This window comes from Biomphalaria glabrata, chromosome 14, assembly GCF_947242115.1.
Source record: "Biomphalaria glabrata chromosome 14, xgBioGlab47.1, whole genome shotgun sequence".
Taxonomy (NCBI): Eukaryota; Metazoa; Mollusca; class Gastropoda; family Planorbidae; genus Biomphalaria; species Biomphalaria glabrata.
The window spans coordinates 22487030-22511258 of record NC_074724.1 but is presented as its reverse complement, the minus strand read 5'-3'; the positions used below and the strand labels follow the sequence as shown (position 1 = coordinate 22511258).

At 34.0% G+C, this 24229-nt stretch overlaps 2 protein-coding genes across 11 annotated transcripts in view; one reads left to right on the top strand and one right to left on the bottom strand.

Annotated features, from left to right (window-relative positions):
• The window catches only part of LOC106061972 (protein Aster-B-like), a 50193-nt gene extending 39707 nt beyond the window's left edge, over nt 1-10486 (bottom strand). For 2 of the 4 annotated variants that reach the window (XM_056009405.1, XM_013220216.2), the window contains exons 1-3: nt 10147-10486; nt 7150-7233; nt 5046-5441 (exon numbers count right to left, since the gene is read on the bottom strand). In XM_056009405.1, coding sequence (XP_055865380.1) covers nt 5046-5155 — 110 coding nt within the window. In that variant the 5' untranslated portion in view covers nt 5156-5441; nt 7150-7233; nt 10147-10486. Of the gene's footprint in view, nt 1-5045; nt 5442-7149; nt 7671-10146 lie in introns of those variants that run through there. The other 2 variants (XM_056009406.1, XM_056009407.1) reach the window with 2 other exon arrangements.
• LOC106061973 (intraflagellar transport protein 46 homolog) lies at nt 133-22618 on the top strand. 7 transcript variants are annotated; one of them, XM_013220217.2, is made up of 15 exons: nt 144-190; nt 3194-3235; nt 9245-9265; nt 14270-14375; nt 15537-15578; nt 16907-17073; nt 17592-17701; nt 18123-18197; nt 19062-19155; nt 19544-19678; nt 20000-20112; nt 20540-20606; nt 20784-20844; nt 21306-21409; nt 22265-22618. In XM_013220217.2, exons 1-15 carry the CDS (start codon nt 167-169, stop codon nt 22340-22342), a joined length of 1239 nt encoding a protein of 412 aa, XP_013075671.1. In that variant the 5' UTR covers nt 144-166; the 3' UTR covers nt 22343-22618. The 7 variants fall into 7 exon arrangements, with proteins under 7 accessions (XP_013075674.1, XP_055865384.1, XP_013075671.1 ...); XM_013220218.2 differs by lacking the exon at nt 9245-9265; XM_013220219.2 differs by lacking the exon at nt 15537-15578.
• Nucleotides 22619-24229: the final 1611 nt, after the last annotated feature.

The following is a 24229-nucleotide window of genomic DNA, read 5'->3' as shown; positions in this document are numbered from 1 at the left end:
ATTCTTTTAATATAAATTTGAATTTATTTTTGATTAGACTATATGTAATGATTTAGGGCTTTCTTTAGTTTAAGGCATTGATAAAAAAAAAAAACTCGAGTATCCCCTAAACCTGCTAGTTCAAAAAGTCTGGCACAGTAAATTCCTGGTGTTAAGGAAAACAAAAATGGACGACGATGATTCAACTGATGTAAGTACTGACTATTTCACTTTTTCCCCCCATTTTCCCTTTTTACATAGGGTTGTAAAAATGTTATAAATTATAGAAGCAAGTACATTCTAGGTCTACATGTAGTGTGTATGTATATTAAATGAATAATAGTGTATTAAGAATGTAGTATGATCTAGTCTTTTCTAGATAATTTTAGACGTCGACTTAACTTAGACTCTTTTTAGACTTAAGTGTCTTAAGTTAAGTCGTCTTGACTTAAGATAAGTCTGTCTTATTCAGTGGTCTTAGTCTACTCTTAGGTCTAGTGTCTAGTCTAGAGTGTCCGACTCTAGACTCTAACTTTAGACTCTAGACTATTTAATTCTTATATATAATTCTAGACTACTTACTAGTATCTAGATCTAGTATACTTTACTATAAGTATAATTATAATGCTTATTAACTTATAAGTATTTAGTATGGATAGAATATAGATAATTAGATTTTAATATTGGTAAATTATGACATTATGCCTGAACTATCTGATATAAAACAACAAAAAATCATACTCTGGACTAAATCAGTAAATCTAACCTAGCCATTACACCAAGCTGCATTAAAATTAAACTTTCAATAATCATTAACTTTAACCAACTAGTTGATGACCTCTGGAATTGTATTAAATAAAAACTTCTTCTTCTTCTTCATCGTTCTCATTGTTATGTTGGAGTGTTCATATGACTAGACCAATACATGAGATGAACTGCGCAGTGGTTTCCAAATCAGGGAGCTCTCCATATAGTAAATAAAAACTAAAAAAGCAATCTTAAAAATTAAAACATAATAGAAAGTTTAATGCCAACTGATTACTCAAACAGAAAGAGAACCTATTTATAAAATTTAAAGCTACCAAGGCAGAAAAATTACCTTAAAATTAAACACCTAATAGAACCAAAAAGTTATCAGACAGCTGCATAGTGAATACATAAATAAATTAATATCTAAGGATAACAATAAAAATGTATAGTCGTATCTTTAAAAAATGTAAACAACAAATGTAGCTCTATTAAAAGGTGAAGATAATTTAACACATAGTGATAATGAAAATTGCATCAGCATCTCTGCCTAGAAGACAAAGACATCTTGCTTAATTGAAACCAAATAAAAAAATAATAGGTTGAAGATGTACAAGAAAATGCGATAAAAAACTATTAGTAAAGCTAATATAAAACCAAATAAAGCATCTGGACCTGATGGTACTAGATTGTTCAAAGAACTAAGCCATGAGTGTTCAAAATACCTTTCCTTTATCAGGGTACAGTACCGAGAGATTAGAAAGTTAACATCACTCCCCCATATAAAATGAAAAATCTGATCCAGGAAACTACATTCCAGTATTACTGATCAGCATCACATGTTAAATACTAGACCAAATAATATGTTGCAACATTATAAATCACTTCTAAGATAAACATAATGTTCTTACTATGTACAAACATGGCTTTATTAATTTAGGAAATATAGATAATTTGAAACTCAACTAATCTTTATATATACCCAATGGGCCCTGAATGACTGATTCATTCACCAATCACTAATTCTCTTGTGACAATTAAGCACCTTTTATGATCAAAACCCCAGTGGTTAAATATACAAAAATAAAATTTATAAAGCTAATTTGACCCAAAGTGTTTTTGAAAGGCAATGGATGACAACAGAATACAAAATTAGCACTTTCTGTTTGCTTCAGTGTATACACCTAATTTTAATTAAAGATAAAAGCACATATTCAAGAGTTAGAAGTTGATCTTTGGTCATTATACTTGATTTTACACTGATGTAGATCTAGTTATAAGAATGTAGCTCTTCTACTAGATCTAGATAATTAGAATGAAGATCTACTGCCAGATCTAGTGTAATTCTAAAAAAATATAGGCTAGATTTAAAAATAATTAATTTGCTGTAAATTAGGTACAAAATAATTTAATACTGATGCAAATTAAAGAGATAGATAAAAAAATTAGCTGATCTTCTCACCTATCAATATACAAGATCTTTAATTAGTTATTTGATAACTTCATCTTTTAATCTAATAGTCTATAATAATTACAATTTAATCACTGTTACAAAATTATGTATTTTAATATTTATTAAACCTTAGAAGTCTTCCAGATTTTTTTAAAATCTCAGATTTGAGTGTTTGTTAACAGAATAAAAATTAAATAGAGCTTGAAGGTTTCAGTGAATAAACATATAATGAATGAACACAGCATGCCACATATAATAGCAGCATTATGGTACAATTTATGAAGGTCCAAACAACACTGCTTACTTGAAAGGTTCTTTTTTGTGGACCAAGTGAAGTCAGAAATTAGACTGGTATCTTGGTCACTGCAAAGTGATTGGGTCAGTATGGAGGTCCATGGTTCAAAACCTCCTCTGAACTTATCTATGTTTCACTAAATTTTCTTCACCTTCTTCTCTTAAAAACCTTTGTACTTTAGTGCTGCTATTATTATATGTTACATATATCATGTTTATGCTGAATAAAAATTGTATGGCTTAAATTGTGCAGATGTACCAAAAAATCCAAAATATCAAATCTATACTCATTGGGGTAAGATACCATTGGCTCTAATTAGCTAGATCTGATCTTTTGATATATATATATATATATATATATATATATATAAGTCATGGTAATAATGGCTGTTGTTTATTAGAAGATGTAAGTACTGGCCCTGGTGGAGATAAAATAAAAATAGTAAAGTTCCCCTTTCAGACCTTGTGATCTATAGGGCGGATGATATTAAGGTCAACAGTTTACGAGCAGGGTGATATGTGGTATGTTGGGGGCACCCTAAAAATCCCAAAATTTTAAATGCCTTGTCTTCACAAAGTTTCGAACCCAGGACCCCAGGTTCGGAAGCCAAGTACTTAACTACTCAGCCACTGCGCCCCTCGGAGATGTAATAATTTAGTTATAATTGTAGAATTTTTTGACAGTTTTGTAATTAGGTAACACTTGATTGTTGCGTACAGGGTAAAGTTTCTGGAACTGAAACTGCACTTGATATTGTCAGAGTAAGTGCAGTGTTACTTTGAGTTCTTTTCTTCAAACTGTTTGAGATTCATGTTTTTAAATGATCAAGATTATTTTTCACTAACTGTTTGTTATGTCAGACAATAAAGCCGCCTCCCTCATCTTTTGTTATCCATTGAACATACTTCTCATTTGAAAGTATTCACTACTCTTTTTATCAATTTACACTTTCACATTTAAACCTTTTTAATTTCAATAATCTTTAAATTAATTCTTTTCAAAAGTGTGTCTGTAATGGTGCTGAATGTCATCTATTGTAATATGTGCTACCTAAGAAATGGGTTAGGTTCAGATCCCTAGTTTTAACTCATTCTTTCAACAAAATAATTTCCTATTGGTTTATATCCCAGTCTCCTATCAGTTTAATATTGAATACAATTTGTCGATCCTGTTGTAAAGCCTAAAGTAACTTTTCTGATGCCTTCTTATTTTCTAATTACATCAGGTGTGTGACCTTATTTTAAATTATATCAGGTGTGACCTTATTTTAAATTATATCAAGTGTGACCTTATCTTTAATTACATAAGGTGTGACCTTATTTTAAATTATATCAGGTGTGACCTTATTTTAAATTACATAAGGTGTGACCTTATTTTAAATTATATCAGGTGTGACCTTATTTTTAATTACATAAGGTGTGTGACCTTATTTTTAAATACATAAGGCATGATCTTGTTTTAATTCCATATTAAGGTGTGACATTATCTTTTTTTTTAAGCTTTGTGAATTTTTTAAAATGTAGTTTCCCTTTCATCTATGGGGCAGATGATGTTAAAGTCATCTGTTTCTATGGCCAACGGTTAAATGAGCAGGGTGTCATGTGGCTAGCACAATGACCAACCCCCTTTACTTTCCCCAACAAAAGTCAGAGACCCATTAGAGTTGGGTGGACTCAGGGGGGCCCTAAAAATCCTGAAATTCAAAATCCCACTCTTCATCGAGATTCGAACCCAGAACCCCAGGTTCGGAAGCCATCGCTTCCCTTTAAAAATGTATTCATCTTTAATTACATAGGAACATCAACATTTTTTTGTTTTATCTCCTGTAATTCTGTTTTTACAAATTGTGTTCAAACTTTTTGTTTGCCTCATCCCAAAGAGTTTGTTTCTCAATTTATTTTCTTACATACATGTATCAAAGAGACCAAAACTTAGATTTTAAGTTGTTAGTAAAGTTGTAAGCATGACGTATGCATCTTACTTTGTAGACCCCATGTCAACGCTAATGAGAACCCATGCGGCCCTCAGCTAGGTCTCAGTTTACAAATATGTATTGCAGATTGCTTTTGATTTTTCTTGCCAGCGTTTCCTCGCTTTGTCTTCCCAAAAATTCAATGAAGAAAAGCAAATTATTGACGGAAGCAATATTAACCTATTGAAATGTCAACGCGGGACAATGCGATGATAGTATTTCACATGAGATCTACCTAAGCCCTCGGGCCATGACGTTAAATGGATAATAGTCGATAGTTCCGATGTGCTCGATGGCCCCGCATCTCTCGTTTATGCTTGATGATGTAGTGAGACACGCGCATGACAAATGCAATGTCATTTATAATAAGTACATGACAACAGACTTAACTAACTAAAACAACAAACTAATAAAAAAAATAAAAAGTTAAAAAAAAAATGGGTTTTACATCTAGTCTGTTAGGAAAACAAAACAATGACATGAAATTTAAGAGCAAGAAATAAAAAATGCTAGATTCTCTAGATCTTATTAAGTTTAACCCATAACGAACAGAAACAATACGGAAGCATGAAACAGTAGCGGAAATTCCCAGTTTTTACCTGAAACTATCGTATCCGAAAATCTGAGCAATCATCTTCCGCGATACAGTTCTGGACGATTTCTGCCGCCCATTGTTGTGGTCATTCACTTCAACCACCACAGAGGTCATTGCATGGTGACCAAAAAAAAAACAACAACGTTTCACTCTGTAAATCCTGCCTCTTGTGTAAGGGTGAGGTGAATGAGTGCTTCTGTGACGCACTCTCCTATTCCTTTCTGTTTGAGTAAATCAAGTGTGCAGGCCTATCCTTTGGGTATTTCAAGATTGCCTTACATCAATCTGTTGTGTTTGTTTGCTTCTGTCTGTGGTAGGCTCATAACGTGAGAGATAGTTGTACACTGCCAAATGTTTGGATGTTGCTCGGTCAATGCGGGCACCTTTCTGACATGGCTGCCTGCAGACAGAATGAGGAAAGCTCATCAAATGATAATCTCGTTATACACAAATTAAACTTACAAACATGCCAGTGACATAAGCGGATGTCAGACCAATCAAGCGTTCAGATGGCGGTGATTGTAGCCCTACCTTTTCTTGAAAAAAGAGGACGCCACGTTCCTCCCCGCCACCACCATAAAAAGGTTACGAGGCTATATGCGAGGGTGAGACCGGATAAGAAACTTGATCTACTCTGCAATGAAACCTACTGAATTCAAACGCTTTCGGTATTTCGAATGAGTTTATAATGTCTTTATTGTTAGTGTCATCACGTTCTTCGTTTTTTCGTCACATGACCATTATTGTTTTTTTTTTTGTTTCACTACTGTCAGAGCCCCCCCCCCTCCCCCAGTCTTTAAAGCGCCTTTATTTTTTGCGACATGTTACCTTTGAACAAACTAAAAGATATTGTTTATATACCATTTAGTAACAGAGTCGATAAAACGTGATTTGGAGATTCATCTGGACTTGGCAGTTCAAAAGATTTAATGTGTAATGTGTATCTGTTGTGAGCCAAATGTTCTCAGTCAGTGTACAACGTGCACGTTCAGGTGGTTATTTCATACTTGGCACAAACTTAAGTAGCTATATTTATATATATAATTCTCTTCGTCGTCCAACCATGCGGGACACCATGCACGCGCGCCGACTCTCCAACCCTCGAGGAAAAAGTCATGGAAAGATAACTCTTTTATTTCTGTAAGTCGGACTAGAGTTACCCCACCTAACTTTCGCGGTGATGAAGAGCGCGGCTAAGAAAAAAAAAGAAGGGGGGGGGTAGAGAGAGCAAGTAATCTTCTCACTAAATAGCGGCGTATGCTACGCCGCGGGTCGTAAGATCTGTGTTGTATGTCTGTTTATAAGATTTTAAGGTGGGCCTATGTTGTATGTCTGTATATACGAGTTTAAGTAAGGCCTATGTTGTATGTCTGTATATAAGCATTCTGCCCTCGTTTTATTACTAATCCTTTGATTTTAATGTTTAGAAACCCAAGGAAGTTAAAACTCTGTTACAGTAAATTGCCGCAATAAATACATATTTCCTTGTTGTTTATTAATGTTTGAACTGTGACTAACATCAATACACAAACGGAAGAGCTGACTGAACATTTTCCTGTACCCTTATAGTTGACTGAGCATACTTCAGTTCCCTATTAGTTGATTGTCTTGGTTTAAAAAGTTTCCTTTTTTTTCCCCCTGTTATTTGACAATTTTCTGCCTATCTTGTTCCATGATCGAGTCACACAGAGGCGCCACCATCGCGGATAATTTTTTCTTATATACTGATCAAGTGTTGACAAAAAGGACTGTAAATAATGTAACCTAATGTAAAGATGCTAACGTGTGGTCTTCTGTTGACTAATATGGCCCACCAACTCGAATCACAGATTTTATATAAGGAGAAACATATAGAGACAATGATCAATATTTCTATATAAAGAAAAGGGATAAAACTTCTACAAAAAAAAAAAGAGAGATACTAGTAGGCTACGTATTAATAAGTGTAATGGTAAATAAAAAAAATGTAAACATTTGTAGATGAACCTAAAAAAAAATTTAAAAAAAACTTCCACTTTTCCATTCGCACTACTATTAACGTAATAGGGTTACATCATGTCTTCCTGTGTTAACTTGTTCCCCCACTGACTAATATTTATTAACCTTACCTTGACCCTGGATGCTAAGTCGGACACAACAAAACAGGCTCTCACAACCGTGCAGCGAATATGTCACATCAGAAACGTGCCATGCTGGAAAGAGGGGAAAACATGACTTCTGAATCTCGGAACAACATCGAAAGCCGGTGAAACCAAAAGTCGTTTTATTCCCTGAATATGAAAACAGCGTGTTGTAAGGAGTGGGGCTTGTGCTATCTTGACCCAATGTTGACTTACCCGGTTGTACCTTCTTGACTCCACTGACAGCTAGTCGTCCAGCAATAAATAACATAAAACAAGCGCAATAGAGTGGACTGGATCTTGTGCGTTTGCTATATTTAAGTTTGGTAGTCATTGTTTTCAAGTTGAGAAACTAGAACTTGTTGTCTAGGCAGGGCAGGAAATACAGTGGTTGTACTGCACACACTTTGCCAAGACACATAGCCGGATAGAAAGACACGGCTGGAGAAAATGCAGATAGACAACTTGACAGAATAAGACACACTTAGATAAAGGCAGACAGCTTGACAGAATGACGGACAGTTGGATAGAATGATAGTAGGATAGATTGACAAAAAGTGAGAGAAGATATGATAGATTGACAAGTAGATAGAAAGATAGTAGGATAGACAACAACAAGTGGATAAAAAGATAGTAGGATAGACAACAACAAGTGGATAAAAAGATAGTAGGATAGACAACAACAAGTGGATAAAAAGATAGTAGGATAACAACAACAAGTGGATAAAAAGATAGTAGGATAGATTGACAAGTGGATAGAAAGATAGTAGGATAGATTGACAAGTGGATAGAAAGATAGTAGGATAGATTGACAAGTGGATAGAAAGATAGTAGGATAGATTGACAAGTGGATAAAAAAGATAGTAGGATAGACTGACAAGTAGATAGAAAGATAGTAGGATAGATTGACAAGTGGATAAAAAAGATAGTAGGATAGATTGACAAGTGGATAGAAAGATAGTAGGATAGATTGACAAGTGGATAAAAAAGATAGTAGGATAGATTGACAAGTAGATAGAAAGATAGTAGGATAGATTGACAAGTGGATAAAAAAGATAGTAGGATAGATTGACAAGTGGATAAAAAGATAGTAGGATAGATTGACAAGTGGATAAAAAAGATAGTAGGATAGATTGACAAGTAGATAGAAAGATAGTAGGATAGATTGACAAGTGGATAAAAAAGATAGTAGGATAGATTGACAAGTGGATAGAAAGATAGTAGGATAGAATGACAAGTGGATAGAAAGATAGTAGGATAGATTAATAACAAGTAGATAGAATGATAGTCAAATTAAATGTCAAAGAACTTTCAGCTGAATTCAGTTGACAGATAGGTTTTAAAAATTCCCAATTACCGATTAAACCAAGGGTTCTCAACCCGTGGGTCACAACCCCTTTGGTAAAAAAAAATGTAAAGGGGGTCGAGGAGCAAAAAAAGTTGAGAACAGCTGGACTAAACCAAGTATTTACAAATTTAAAAACGGATATTTATCTTGTAAGCTAATAAACAGCAAAAGGTGAGGGACTGCAAAGACACTGTGTTATTGTTTTAAAGGAGAACTTAGTATAGTAACGATACTCGCTAAACATAGACACTAGATATAGTTGTTTGTTCTGGTGGTAAGCCAATACTGAAAGGGCTTCTTCCCCACGGGGTTTTAGGACCACGGAAACTGGAACTTCCTCCAAATTTTTTACGGAAGCATGTAGATCTATATGTACCGTAGTTCATTGTGGGCACCAAACTTTGTGGCACATTTTGTTTTAAGAGACAGAATAAAGATCTATGTTTACGGAACCTGATGTTATTTTCGTTCATTTGTTATTTTATCAGTTGCCCACATCGTTTACTTCCGAGTGGCAAGTTTTTTAAAAGGCTCTTATTTGATGTTTGTTTTTTTTTTTAAAGATCGGGACATTTCTGTGAAGCAGGTATAATTTGGCTCGAAAAATGTAAAGACCTAGATCTATAAACTATAGATCTGTTTTTCATATGATTATGAGGCCTACAGTTAGTATTCATGGACGAACATTGTCTACCCTGCTCACACGAATGACTCAGTTCTGTTCTTATTTTGCAGACGTGTTTCGAAGAGCTTCAAGTTAGTGCAAGTATCCCATGATTCTCTTTGGACGTTCTAAAACGAGGCTATACATACATGAGCTCATCACAGTGCGATTAAAACGTTGGACAAACTTGTTTTTTTTTAAACATGGCGATATTTCAAAACAAGACCCCCCAAAAAAAAACAGGTTCTCCTGCTTGTCTCTTTCTAACTATTCCCGCTTTATTTGAACTGTTCTTGTATAAAAAGGATTCTACTTAGAAATACTCGTACTTGTAGTCTGGTTAAACTTGAGAACAATGTCAAGTTTATTGTGTAGTTCCTATCTACTTAAAATCTTTTGAATGTTTACTTTCACTTTTTTTCTGTTAGTCGCTATTAACAGCAGTTTTATGAGTTGGCTTATCAGAGTTCTGTTGAACTATAGAACAACATTGAGCAGCAGAAGTATGTTGGATCTATCCAACATAAAGCATCTACCATGCATTAGTCACTCTCGTTCATTTAGTATCTTATGTTGATCTATAATCTATCTACATCTTTATACAGTTTCTTTTTTCTTCGCGAGAGTGGGAAGTTGGACCTAACGATGGATCATATCCGCTATTCATGGTCGTCTTTCAAAGGGAGGCAATCGATGATATACAAGGTTACTGATACGGCGATATTTATTGGGCTTCATATGTGGATAGCCTCCTTGTATTATTATTACTTTTTTTGTGTGTTCACGGAAATTGATTTTACAGAATTTTTTTTTTCTATCTGAAATTAAATTTGGGAGTTGATAGCTTGTTAAATATTTATGCATTTTAATTGCTGTTTCATTATTTTCAAGTTGTGCTGTTTTCAATTAGACAAAGCTAAATTCTTAAATAATACGTCATTATAAAGTGACAAATAAAAAATGGACTACTTACATTATCCTACAAATACTGAATCTAACATCCACAAAACTAATAGTTGCTAATTAGGTGTGCACTTCCCCTTTTGATATAGTTTGGTCAAATATACAGCGGTCCAGTTGATAGGCCTACTAGTACACTTAGGCCGCGTTGACTTGCAAAGCACTTGAATGAGATCTAACAGACTGTGATGTTCCTTTGTTAAGTAGGTGAAAATAGCTGTCAATTGGAGCGTGTTGTATTCATGTTTCCTGCTCAAGTCACCATTATAGGAGCTTAACTCGTTGTGTGCCAACTATTAGCCGATGAGTTTGTGAAATGGATCTAGTACACTGAATAATTGATCTGACATATAGGCTACCCTGCTGATGTCCAGTCTAGTGCAAAAAAAAAAAGGGTTTGGGTGGTAGGGGAGAAGGGATCATTTATGGAGACATTATAGATCTCTTTATTGTTACTCATTCCTTATAGCCGTATATGTGCGCACGTGCGCGTGTGTGGGTATGTGTATGTAAGGTTACAATAGTGTGGGTATGTGTATGTAAGGTTACAACAGTGTGTGTGTGTGTATGTAAGATCATAACAGTGCGAGTGGTAGTTAAGTTCTTCGTGCACATTGTCATTGTCCTGGTTCATTGTTTGCCAGCTGTGTGGATGTTGGCGGTTCACTAGGGCCGGTTCTAACTATTGCGGGGCCCTATGCAATACGGATTGCGCGGGGCTCAGTCTTGGCGGGGATAAGCATAATGTCAAAATTAAGATTTTGTGTTAGAAATTGCAACAAATTTTTATTTAAAGAAAGCGGACAATGCTTTTTTTTTATCGCGTGGGATTGACACTCCTAAATGACAATTTTGTCCATTTTTCAGGAGATTTTAATAATTTCATATTTCCAGGACTTTTTCGTATATTTCGCAATTTCAGGTGATTTCAAGGAGGTCCTGAAAAATCAGGAGAACGCGGAAACCCTGTTATTATATATCAGTGTTTATTTTATTTAAAAAATATACATCTAGAATTAACGCGGGGCCTATGAAAGTGCGGGGCCCACTGCAGCCGCATAGGTTGCATTGGCATAAAGCCGGCCCTGGTCTAACCATAGGCCTATCAAGTGTAATGGTTTTATCAGAAAAGAGAAGTAATCGCTTACATAATGTGAATTCCACTTGTTTCTGGAAGGATTGCTCTTTGAATGTTCATTGGATAGAATGACCAAGTCGACGTAAGGCTCTGTGTATAGGAAATGTTAGGTCAGACAGATATCACATAGTAATACAAAGGATGATGTTAGTTCTAGAACGCTGTTGACAAAGACAATGTACGCGTTGGGAGAACAGAACGGATAGAAACACGAAAGTTCAAATGACAAATGAATCTAAAATGTGAACAGAACCCATGTCGTGAATAAATTGGCCATCTCTACCTTGTGACGAGGACATGATGAAATAGGGGCCCACAATGACACTTTAACTCAATCCAATTCTTATATAATTTACTAATTGTTATTATATATTTAACATGCAGATCTAGATATTTAAAAAAAAGCAATAAAACGCGGTGATTATCATTGAGACCGATGTCTGCTTGACACTGATGTCTGCTTGACACTGATGTCTGCGCCAAACTGCGCCGGAGGACCTAAGTCTAAGTAAGCAAGTCGAAGAAGTGAAGTGAATGTAATTGCTCCATTGCTTCCTAAAGGTAGTTCCAACAAAAGAATGACTTTTTACAAAAATGTACTGATGCCTACTTGATACTACTTGAGAGTTAAATATTTCGTTTTAAACAATGTAGGGTAGGGCCCCACCATCCTATTCTTGAACCCGGCTCCACATGTACATGAGTGTTTGAGATAAAGTAGATGATTGCTTCATCAAATTAAAAAATAGACATTTGTTGGACTAATCCTATAACAAATGACTTTTTTTAAACTATGAAATAAAATAGAATTAATTGACAAGAACGTATTTGACACGTACAGCTGTACTTTCCCTACTCAACTATTTTGAAGAGCACGCACAACTGATGATTTCGTAAATCTTTCTTCTACTGTTAGACCTAATAATGTTTAGTTCTTATATGTAGGCATTAAAATTCCTCATCTTTTCTCATTAACCTGAGTGAATAGATTGTAATTGGGAGGGGAAGGGGAGGGTTAACAATTAACACTATATCCCACGCCTTCCTTAGCCGCCAGTACAAATGTGCCCTCAGTAACAGATCTATATCCCTATTTACACTATAGTGTGACCTTGGATTTGAATGACACGACTAGATATAGTCGAGCCTCTGACTAGTGTGAGCAGTGCACTCACTCTGATGGATGCAAATGAGCCAGCGCCATCTGTTGTCGCAATACTTCAATACAAAGACGATGTGCTGAGCGCGCCATCGCTTACCTAATATACCCAACGTTTAATGACCTTGTCTGGTACTGTTGTCACGTGGTACAACCAAGGGCGACACGTGGTGTTAGGGAGTATAAATAGTAAAAAGTATAAATTGAGGCTGTCCGCCTGACATAACAATGCATTGATTTTGTTACGTAGGAGTTTATTTCGTCCCCTATAGACTTTACGTTCGGCAACAACCAAAGCCAATGTGTTCTCAACACAATCCACAGTTAGATGTTTTACCAACACACCTGATAATCGTACCCTTCTTAATTGATTCTCCACCATTTGACCGCTGGTGACTGTTAAGAGATCAAAGAACACTTTGCACTGACGTGTAGCGCATAGACTTGCCCTGTTTGTAGAACTAAAGAAAGTCTTGGTCAAGATAACTGGATTTCCTTTGTTAACATACAACAGCGCTGGCATTTAAAAAAAAATCAAGTTTTAAAAAGATAAGCTCTACAGTCGCTATTGACTTGACATTTCATGTATTAGTCAATGGCTCGTGAATCCATAAGCTGTTAAGTCAAAGTAGGCCTACATTGTCAATTTTAGAGCGTCCTGCGACAAACACACATACACATAATGCACCATTTACCCTTAATGATCTCATAAGTTATACCAAAAAACTTGCTAAACACACACAATACCCCACATACCCTTGCTAAATATGCGTTACCCCACTTACCCATGCTAAGCGCACACGATACCCCACATACTCTTGCTAAACACACACCTTACCCCACATACCCTTGCTAAACACACGATACCCCACATACGCATGCTAAACACACACGATACCCCACATGCCCTTGCTAAACACACACGATACCGCACATACCCATGCTAAACACACACGATACCCCACATACCCTTGCTAAACACATAAGTTAAGCCCATCCACCATATAGTCTTGCGAGAAAAATTATGACTGCTAAATTGAATGTGTGTGTGTGTGTAAGTGAATTAAAGCAAACACTGGTTTCAATCACAACAGCGCCCCGGTTCACCCCTCCTCCAAATGACCCAGGCTGCATCAATAAATGAAAACAAGTCACATTTCAACACACACACACTTTTGTCAGGTCTGACTTTTGGTTGTATTTCTTCCTCAATCGATCAACGTGTGTTACGAGACATGCAGAAGTCAATTAGTTCACGTTTTGGATCACAAGAACTCTCTTACAGCAAGTTTAAAATAGTGGTTTTGTCTAGTTTGTTTATCTTTATAGAGTGACTGTGGAACAAAAAAACAATTGAATGGTATGTATATTGACTCTCTCTCTCTCTCTCTCTGTCTCTCTCTTTCCCTCTCTCTGTGTCCGTCTCTTTCTTTTTCTATCTTACCTTTTCTTTCTTTCATTCTCTTTCCTCTCTTTGCGAACACGAAAGGAGCATCAAATCAAGAAAAAAGGATTTATTAATCTTTCATAATCAACACCTAATCAAAACTACTTAGATGAGAATCCCCCCCCCTGACATCTTCAATGTTCATTGTTAGCAAAAAACGTGTCGATACAACAACAGCATGACATTAAATGTCAGTCATTAAGTGAGTGCAATCTTCAACGTTTTTACAATTCTAGAATATTTTCTAGTATGGTTCTACAATTGTGTACTGTTTTTTTTCTTACAATGTTTCCTGCAAATCATTCCTTGGTCCAAGTTTCTTTTTTATGAATTTCGTAGAGATTTATGAATGTAATAAGCTGCATTGTGATTCTCCTGTTTCTTTCCTACAGGCTCGTCTGCACCAGAACCAGCCATACGATGAGTCTCTAGAGGTGCCAGACTCGGAGGAAATAGCCAGCACATATTCTCCAACACCTAGAATGCCACACCCAGGAGGTAAGCTTCCTTGATAGCTCTTGAACATTAAGACCATTTTTAATGTCTGCATTTCTAACTCTAGAGAAGAACAAAAAAAAGAAAACCTAAGAAGACCATATTGCCAAAATAATTGACAGAACTAGCATAGTGTGTGTGTGTGTGTTAGACATTCTTTTTAGGAGACCCAACTTTCTGTGGTTTGTAGATTGTGATAAAAGGCAGGAATTTAAACACCAAATAGTAAGACTATATGTCTGTCATACGTCTCATGCATTGTTTGGAATGGAAACTTATTTCTTTTGTTACACTGAATTATTTGCTATGATGTCTTTAAAATGTCACTTCAATAATATTTATGTGCATTTGTGATGTTACTTATTTAGTTTGGACAATTTTGTCTGTTTTCTTCTAATTTGTTCTAGAAAAATGTTTGCACTATATCATGGACTTAACTGGAATTATTAGCAATTATTGCTGCTCCGCAAGTTTTACATTGAGGTGTGATTTTGTTGTAGACCAGTGCAAGGGCAGACAAAAAAAAGCTGAGTAGAGAACTGAACATGTTCTTGTGGGTGGGGTACCTTTTTTTTCCAAGCTGCATTACTATTGCGTACTGATTAGAATTGTATTATGACTTCCTAGGGCTTTGTTTGGTTGAACATTGCAGTTACAAATAAAAGTCTCTAATGTGAATTTTGTGAAATAATTCTTTACTGAGTCAAATATTTACTTTCCATTTGTGCTATAATGAAGTTCTATTTCAAATACATATGATCATGTTGCCAAAACTCACAGTGACATCCATAGAAAATTGAAAAAGGATCAAAACTATCCACAAGTGTCATTTTTTTTACAAAAGTACATATAAAAGTACATATTCACCCACCCTAAAAGGTAAACATAAAACAAATCTTATTTTCATAAAAAAATAAATGAAATAGTATATTATATGTCATACAGAGAGGGAAAAGGTGATGACCTAGATGGTATAAATACATTGAATGAATTTTTCCTGGTTTATTAATAACATTTAGTTACTAGTGCATCCTCTACAGGGGAAATAACTTTTTTTTTTGGTTTTGCTGTTTTACAGTTCTCTTAGTGGTCTCCCCATTTTATGCTGTCAAAACACAAAAAGTGGTCTTATTCATTCTATTTCTTTAATCTGTTCTTTTCCAGTCAAATCTAGAGAGAACCAGGAAGTGAAGAAAGGAGTCAAAGGTGATTTCTAGTCTCCCCTTGTTTTTATAGTTTACCCCATACCTGTCTCCCTTTAGTTGCCTGTTCTCTGGCATGTATTTCTTTATTGTGTCAACCTAAAAGCCACACCTCTTGTGTTCATTATGACTTTGAGTTTAGTATTTCTTTTCCATGTTTTGCACAAGTTTATAATTTTATTTTTATCTAGGTGTTTCTTAATACTCAAATATATATTTTGAAATAGGTTTTTGCAAGTTTAATTTGGTCAGAGAAACTGATAACCCAATATGTGTGCAATATTTTAATTGTTTTTAAGAAGACGTAGGCAGCATGTATTATTATTTAATTGTTTAATTAAGCTTAGCCAGTAAAAATGTGTAGATTATCTAGACACGCTCTCACAGAGAGAGAGTTGGCTTTTTAAAATTATTACAAGTGGATAGGATAGGTAAAAAATCCAAGTTCTTTGTTACAAAGCTAAACCCTGAGTGTTGTGTGTATTATACGTGATTGTTATCAAATCTATAGATGCATTTTTTGCAAAGCTCTTACTGTAAGACAAAGTCCCTGATTAATGCAAATAAATTGCTCTGTAATTACTAGCCATTTTACGCAATAATAATTAGTAGAAAAAATTAAAACTCTGCATTTTAATTACCATTCTGATATTAGTGTAGCCTTGTTACTTATGCATTAAAACCTTTAGATGGGATGTTACCTTGAGTGCTATTTATTTTCTATTTTCCTCACAATACTTCTTTCTTTCTATTTTCACAATAATTCTTTTTAGTTGTTTTTTTTTTATTTTTAGACTTAGATTATGCACCAGTAGTCTTAGTTGTTACATAAACTTCAAATAAGTTTTCAATAAGGCAATATTTTAACAGCAATTGTAGTGTAAGCATTAATTTTATAAATACTTTGAATTTTTTTTTTGACATGAACGTTCCATTCAAATGTGTAGCACCTTTAGGTTCCTCTGTGAATGTTTTTTTCTTATTCTCATAGGATTTGTCTTTGTCCTCTGCTGTAGTTTGGATGTGAATCTGTCTTTAGTACTAGAACCCAATCTTTTCTGTCATCTCAAATAGTATCAATGCTGGATATCATTTATCTAGATCCTTTTTTGTCTACCTCTCTCTCTCTCTCTCCCCACATTACATGTAGCACTGAGTTTCAAGAAAACTTAACTCTTCCTTGTCGCCTTCTAGCCTAGCATTTAGTTGTACTATGATTTTAGTGTACAATGACCATGAGTTTTCTATTGTAATTTGCATTTTAGAAGTTTGATCTCAGTCTGTCTGTCAGTCTTACTCATTGGTCTCACATTATGATCTGATTGTGACCAGGCAAAGATGAAAGGGGAAAAGGCACCACACCTCCTGGTTCCCATGGCGATCCATCTGATCAATCAGATGATCTGTATGAAGAAACTACAAAGCCTCCAAAAGCTGTGAAGTCCCAGCAGCCTCCACCAAGACCATCTGGGGCAAAGCTATCTTCTGGAGCACCACAGGTAATACCAGACTCATTTCCTTTAATATTTATTTATTTATGTTGTTTAAAACATTTTTAGAACAAGGACTGAAAGAAAAAAAGTCCTTGTATTATTGCTTGAAACAAGTTCAATCTAATTTGAGTTTAAAGGATAGTTACATAGGACTTTTCAAGCTTATTGAACTAGTCATTTCTAGTAGCAAGTATTATTGATTGACTTGTGGAGTCATGGTGGAAGTATCAAAGTTCTAGTAGCTTCTGATACAATGTTTGGGAATAATGATATCAATAAAGATGCTGTTTTTCAACTATATAATACATACAATTCTCCCTGTAAAATGTAGTTACAAAGACAACAAAGAGAGCTTCATTTGGGTAAGCCATGATACACATATGGATTTAAAAAGAGTTGTTTTTTTTTAATATTGATTCTTGCTTATTTTTTTTAAAGTATTTAGATTAAGGTTATCAAAAATTGAAATAAGTTTTAAAAAACATTTTTCTTAATCTACATTTTGTTTTCTCTTCTGGCTGTAGTCAAAACAGGGGCAACAGTTTCACTCTGATGATGAGGATGACAGTGAGGATGATGAAGAGGATGAAGATGATGATGATGATGATGATGAAGATAGACCACACATTGAAGGGTAGGGGTTTCATTTTTGTTTTAATTATAGCAAAACTCTCAATTTTGATTCACACATGCTTTTTATTAAAAAATTTAATACTTCATGTTTTCTTTTTCTAAATATTTATTTTAATGTAATGTATTGGTTATCTGGTTATAATGACTACATGGCAATTACATTGTGTATAAAAGGTAATTATATGATGACTTATATAATGGTTAATAAATTAAATATTTTCATTTGCGCAATCAAAATTGTATAACTTGAAGATTTTTTGCTTTTGAAAATTTGTTGACATATAACTTTTTAAACTACTGATAAGACGGGTAAATTTTTGCTAGTTTAAACTTTGTTTGAAATTATAACATTTTTGCTCTTTTTTTAAATTTTTATTAACATTTCTTTTATGTCTAATTTTTTAATATTTTTTTTATTCCAGAGCTTATGACCCGACCGACTATGAGAATCTTTCAGTATCTGCTGAGATCAAAGAGCTGTTCCAATACATTACAAGGTAGAGTCAAATATCTCAACATTTTTACATTACAAAATGTGAGCATTGTGTTCATTGAGAAGATGCATTGGACAGATTCATAGGACCATAGCAGGGAACTCTACCACTCATTTACCATCCTAGCATAAAGCCTTTTACTTTAATACTAGCCAAAATATAGAAATTAACAAAAGATATAGAATAGACATAACATTTTAATAGGTTTGAACCTGCACAATTTATTTATTTTTGTCAAGTATCTTAATCTTCTGTTATGTACTTATTGTTCAGCCAATGAGTTTCATTTAGTTGACACAATTTTTATCTTGGTTTCATGAAAATCCCCTCTCTGCACTTGTCTGAGCTTGCTTTGGGAGGGGGTGGGGGTGTTCTTCAATGAAGCTAAGGATTTGAACATATGTACCTTTGCTCATTCCTCATCCTTAATTAAATCGATTTTTTTTGTCTTTCTTTGGGTTTTTAATGCAATAGTCTTTTATTTTCTTGGGCAAAAAAAAGGGTACGGCTGATAGAAAATGAACTCTTATCTTTTAGGAAAGTTGTCTTAAAGATTGTCTACCAAATAATGAAGGAAAGTTGTTCAATAAAACAGATGTCTTGAATGAAAATACAAATATGAAGCTAAGTGCTGAAACAATTCAGGATGCTGCATAGTTGAAGGCAGCACTCCACATGTGTTCCTGCTATGCAGTGTTGTTAAATTTGACGGTCCACTGTTCATGCCCTTGTCAGGACTTTCCATTATTTCAATATATTAAGTTCAACATTTTCTCTCATAAAAATTTGGTCCTGTGCCTTCATGTATCCAATATGTCTGCATCATTGATGAAAACTTAAATTTGAATTAAACTTTTGATGCACTAGGTACACACCTCAAGCTATAGAGCTGGACCACAAGCTGAAGCCGTTCATACCTGACTACATCCCAGCTGTAGGAGACATTGATGCTTTCATAAAGGTTGGAGGAATTTATTCACTATTTTGCTTTTATAGCTTTTTTTTTTTATTGTAGGTCACTTTCTGTTGTTGTTTTTTTTTCACTTTCAATCTCTTTTTAGACCTTTAATACACTAAATAGTTTTCAGTTTAAAGTGATAGGATCTAAATATTTGGCAGTGCTGGTGGGCCTAATAGAGTCATCAATAAAAAAATAGAATTGCAGTGATCCTGAGAGAACTACATGGCTCAGTTTGAGAACTACTGCTATGATACTCAGTCACATAGTACTAATTGAAACAAATATTACTACTTGTTTTTACCTACCAGTTTAGCTTTGTTTGTTTTTGTTTTATTTTTAAAGATGCAAATCTTTTAGATGTTCTTATGAAGTGTTTCTCTGGTGCTAGATCCCCAGACCAGACAAGAAACCAGACACACTGGGCCTGACAGTGCTAGATGAACCTTGTGCCAAACAAAGTGACCCCACAGTCTTGGACCTACAGCTGAGAGCCATTTCTAAACAAACCACAGCAAAACAGTTGGTCAGTTGTTTTTTTTCTACACTTGATCTAAACAAACTTTAATAAATGTTTTTAGTGTGAACATATTACCTTAGACTTAATTTTTAAATATTGAACTCTGTATGATGATAATTTTTTTTTATTTATAGGCTATTTTGTTGTTTCATAAAATATAACAAATCCTCAGCATAGATGAGAAAATTATTTTTTTTTTGTTTTCAGGTTTTAGTTTATAAATCTTTTTTAAACTGATTGTCTTTTAATGCTTTAAAAATACTTTCACTATACTTCTGAATTGTTTATGTTTTTTTAACTAAACTATGCTCACCATTTTATTTTAAGGTTGTGAAAAGTTTAGACAATGCAGAGAAAAATCCTAAACACATTGAAAGTTGGATACAGAACATCAGAGAACTTCATAGATCTAAACCTCCAGCAAATGTTCACTACAGCAAGTAATACTTTTTTTTTATCCAATATATCTTCATTATTTCTGAAATTTAGGTTTCTATAATTTAGATGTAGTTATTTTTTTTAAGTTATTTATAAGGACACAATTTAATAGTAACTTTGAAGTTAATAACTTATTCGACTAAGCTTGTAAAAAAAAAATATTTCCAAATATATATCAGCATTTTTAATGGTTAAATCACTTTCTTTTTTTTTTCCTTTGCATTGTTTTCCATTTATAATGACTTATCTGTCCAAATAAAATTCAATGCTTACTTAACTAATAATGGCCATTTCCTAATCTACAACTGTGAACATGCATGTTAGAAGTTATATTACTTAGCATCAACTTGTGAATCTAGTCTTTGTAACAAATTCTGTTTAATAGCTTCATAAGTGAATAAAAGCTTTGACTTGTATTTCTTTGTTTAGAAATATGCCAGACATAGATACACTCATGCAAGAATGGCCACCTGCATTTGAACAGTTACTTAAAGAAGTAAGTCTTTCTCAAAAGTTATCTTCTATATTTTAATGTATTTTTTTGTGTTTGTGTGTTGTTGTTTTTTGTATTTTTTGGGGAATTTATTTAGGAAATATATTATCTATATATTTGTTTGCAATAGATCCAAATTTGTCTTTTTGAGTCACAATGTTTTTCAATGTTCTGGCACAGGTGAACCTACCAACTGCTGAGTTAGACTGTGATCTTGGAGAGTATGTTGATATCATTGCCTGTAAGTTGAAAGTTCCTTATAAAATATAATTGCACCATCATTATTTGAGTTGAACTGCTATTCAGAAGGGGTCAAGTCTGTCTCTTGCTGTGTGTTATTTAGTTCACTGACTCATGCATGATGATACCCAACTGGATAATGAACATATTAGTTACAACATTCTCTGACTAATCCAAATTTGACGAGAAAAAATTTAATTTGAAAAAACTTCAGCTTATGAGACATAGATGCTTGTTTTTGTTTTTTTATTTTATTTTTTTAATGGCTATACAATTAAATATGTAGTTAATAGAAATGTAAATGGATATATGAAGTTTTATCTGCATTTGATTTGTTATGTCTAAATATTTTTTTTATTTTTTTTTGGGGGGGGGGGGGGTATTTTAATGAATATTGAAACTAGAAAAACTAAACCAACAATAAATGTGCCATGTAACTCACAATCTCTGTGCCCTCTCCAGCTATACTAGACATTCCCATCTACAAGAACTCCCCTCATCACAATGAAAGGATACAGGCTCTACATGTTTTATTCACTTTGTATTCTGAGTTTAAAAACTCTCAAGTAAGTTTCACTTTTAAACTGAGTATTTTGTCTACGTTTTGTTTAAATCTGATGCATATCATTTTATAGGGACCCAAAATTTTTAGGTGTAAATCATTGTTCAAGAAATTATTCTGTGAAATTTTCCAGTATTCCATGGTGACTTTGAAAGCTACTAATCAAGAGTTTATTTTTTTTTTAATTAAAACGTTTCCCCTACTTAATTATTTTCATTATTCAAATAGTGCCTTCACTCCCCAATCCCATCCCAGACTTGGAACCCAAAATTTCATACTTCAGACTGTCAAAGTAAAAATACTTATTTTGACTTTTCAATTCTAACTTTAACTTTCTAACTGTTGTTATCAAAAGATACAAAGTGATATTTATATGTATTCTAACCCTAGCCTTTTGCATTGAAATGTTTCCTCACTACCAATTGTTTCAGCTCTGTTCTTACACAAACCAACTTAATATAATCTTCATTTGTATGTTGCTTGTTTTTTGCAGTTGGTATTTTGTTGACAAACTCTGCCATTCACTCTTTTTTTTTTTCAAAACTTATATCAACTCACTCTGTCTGTCTGTCCGTCTGGCCAAATGTGTGAACACATTATTTCTCTAACAACCGATCTCGGATCAAGCTGAAATTTTGCACAATTATTTCTTTTACCTGACAACACAAGAATCAATAAAAATAAATAACAAAATTAACCAATCTCAAACAAGGGAAAGAAATAGTACTTAACTGAAGTAGTGATGGTATAAACAGAATTAGTCCCATTTATCGTCTAAGGCTTATTAGAAATTGATACACTTAACATAAGCTTTGTTTTTTTTTAAAGTATTTTTTTATTTGTATTTGTCCCCACTCAGCATTTCCAAGCACTGGCAGAAGAGAACAAACTTGACAATGCTTTGAAAGATGATGGTGCTGACAGATTTGTCTTGTGAATAGAAATACATTCAAGTGTATCTGTGCTCATGTACTTCTGTCCTTCTGAAAACCTGTTGATGTTATCAATCTCTCAACATTTCCGTCCACACATGTACAGCCAATCATTCTGGCTGTCTTAATGTTTTTGTTACTAATTATTATTTTTTTTTATGAACTGCCTTGAAGGAAATTGATGCATGTCTTATTTTTGTTTTATTTTGGAAGCAATTTTTTTTTTCCATTTCATCCAGTTATTTTATTTTTTTATTTGAAATAAATCTTGTTTAAATTAGGCCTATGTTGTTTGTATTCATTTGGTTCATTATTAGTGATTGTAAACACTTGATAAGTAACTTTCTTGTGAAACAAAAGGAAAAAGTTCGACACAAAGGCTTTTAACTTCACTTCAATTGCCTCAACATTGCCAAAAAATGTAGGTCACTAGGGTCTCAGTATATTCACATATTTTACTCTAAGATTTTAATGAAGTCAAATGCTTTACCATGTCACTACATGTTCTTAATAAGGAGCTCAGTTTCTGTACTGACTAGTTTAGCAAGGTGCAAAAGTAGACCATTCCTAAGAGAGACAAACTACACCTGACTATGCATTTAATTACTGATATACTTCTTGGACTCATTAAGTTTATAAGTTTACTGGGCTTTTGGGCCTATTTAAAAAAAAAAACAAGAAGATGGTTAAAAAGATATCTGGTAAACTAAATATTAGGCCTAGATGTATATTCTATATGAAAAAATGCCTAGATTTCAATACGTTGAACAATTATTGTTTTATACGTATACAGGTAGATCTAATTATTTATTACGGTATCTTAAATACCGGAAATGAAAGCCAAATTAACGTACAATGCCCTCTGATCTTTTCCACGTAAAACGCGATGCCCTAAATATTTGTGTGCATTAATACTCTAGACCTTGCACGCGTTCAATGCATTAGAATCAAGCCATTTATATAGATCTAGATCTAAGTCCTTATCTTGATGACACATTGAAAGTTGGTCAACATAAATGTCGCACAGCGGTTCTCCATCATACCCGACATACCTCGATTCTAAGCCACAGTTAAACCCACTTGGGGGCTAGACGTACAGTTTTAGAAGGTTGTTTTATTCTTCTCTTTTTATAGTGTTGAAGTTAGTTTACATATAAAAATTAAATCGCACTAAGATCTAAAATTCACCTGTTTTTTTTCCTTGCATGGTCTCGGATATGCGTTTGAATCTCTCACCGTGTTACAGTGGCGTCACTGGGGTGGGAGGGTGAGGGCAACACTGGGTGACAAAATACATTATAGATAGACCATTTTAAAAAACAAGTGACTGTAGTTAAATAGTCAAACATGCTTATGCACGATCAGTGCATATACTATCTATATTAATTTTGGCGCAATGAAAAAAAAACGTCACATGATTACAAAAAGGGAGGGGCGATGGCTTTTTAAGGAAAAAGTGGGTTGTTTTTTTGTTGTTTTTTTTTTTGCAACACCATATTTGAGTAGTCTGTTCATCAAGTAAAAACGATATATGATATTTTTACCAATGTTTAAGAACTTCAATGAAGTGACGAGATTTTATTTGTAAAACACAACTTTTTTGTTTCATGAAATACGTTAGTTAATTAGTAACTTAGTCGATTCCAAAAGTTCTATTGGAGAAAACATTTCAATGCGTATTCCCCAAAGTAATCTAGAGTTTGCCACCTATCGACAGAAGTAAAAAAAATATTTCTGGAGTAAAGTACCTTGGTTCTATTGGCGTCTTTTGCGTGAACTGAACTGTCCCGCTATAAAACGACTTGCTGAATACGAGGATCTCAAGATCATTCCAAGCTCGAATGTCTCTCACACTTCAGTATCAGCATGTCCCAACCCTTCTTAATTTAATT

What these genes read in the sequence shown, in the direction of transcription:
- LOC106061973 (XM_013220217.2), top strand. Translation starts at nt 167, where the DNA reads ATGGACGACGATGATTCAACTGAT. An exon ending in GCAAATGTTCACTACAGCAA is followed by an intron (nt 20,113 to 20,539) that starts GTAATACTTTTT and finishes TTCTTTGTTTAG; the next exon opens with AAATATGCCAGACATAGATA. An exon ending in CTGAGTTTAAAAACTCTCAA is followed by an intron (nt 21,410 to 22,264) that starts GTAAGTTTCACT and finishes GTCCCCACTCAG; the next exon opens with CATTTCCAAGCACTGGCAGA.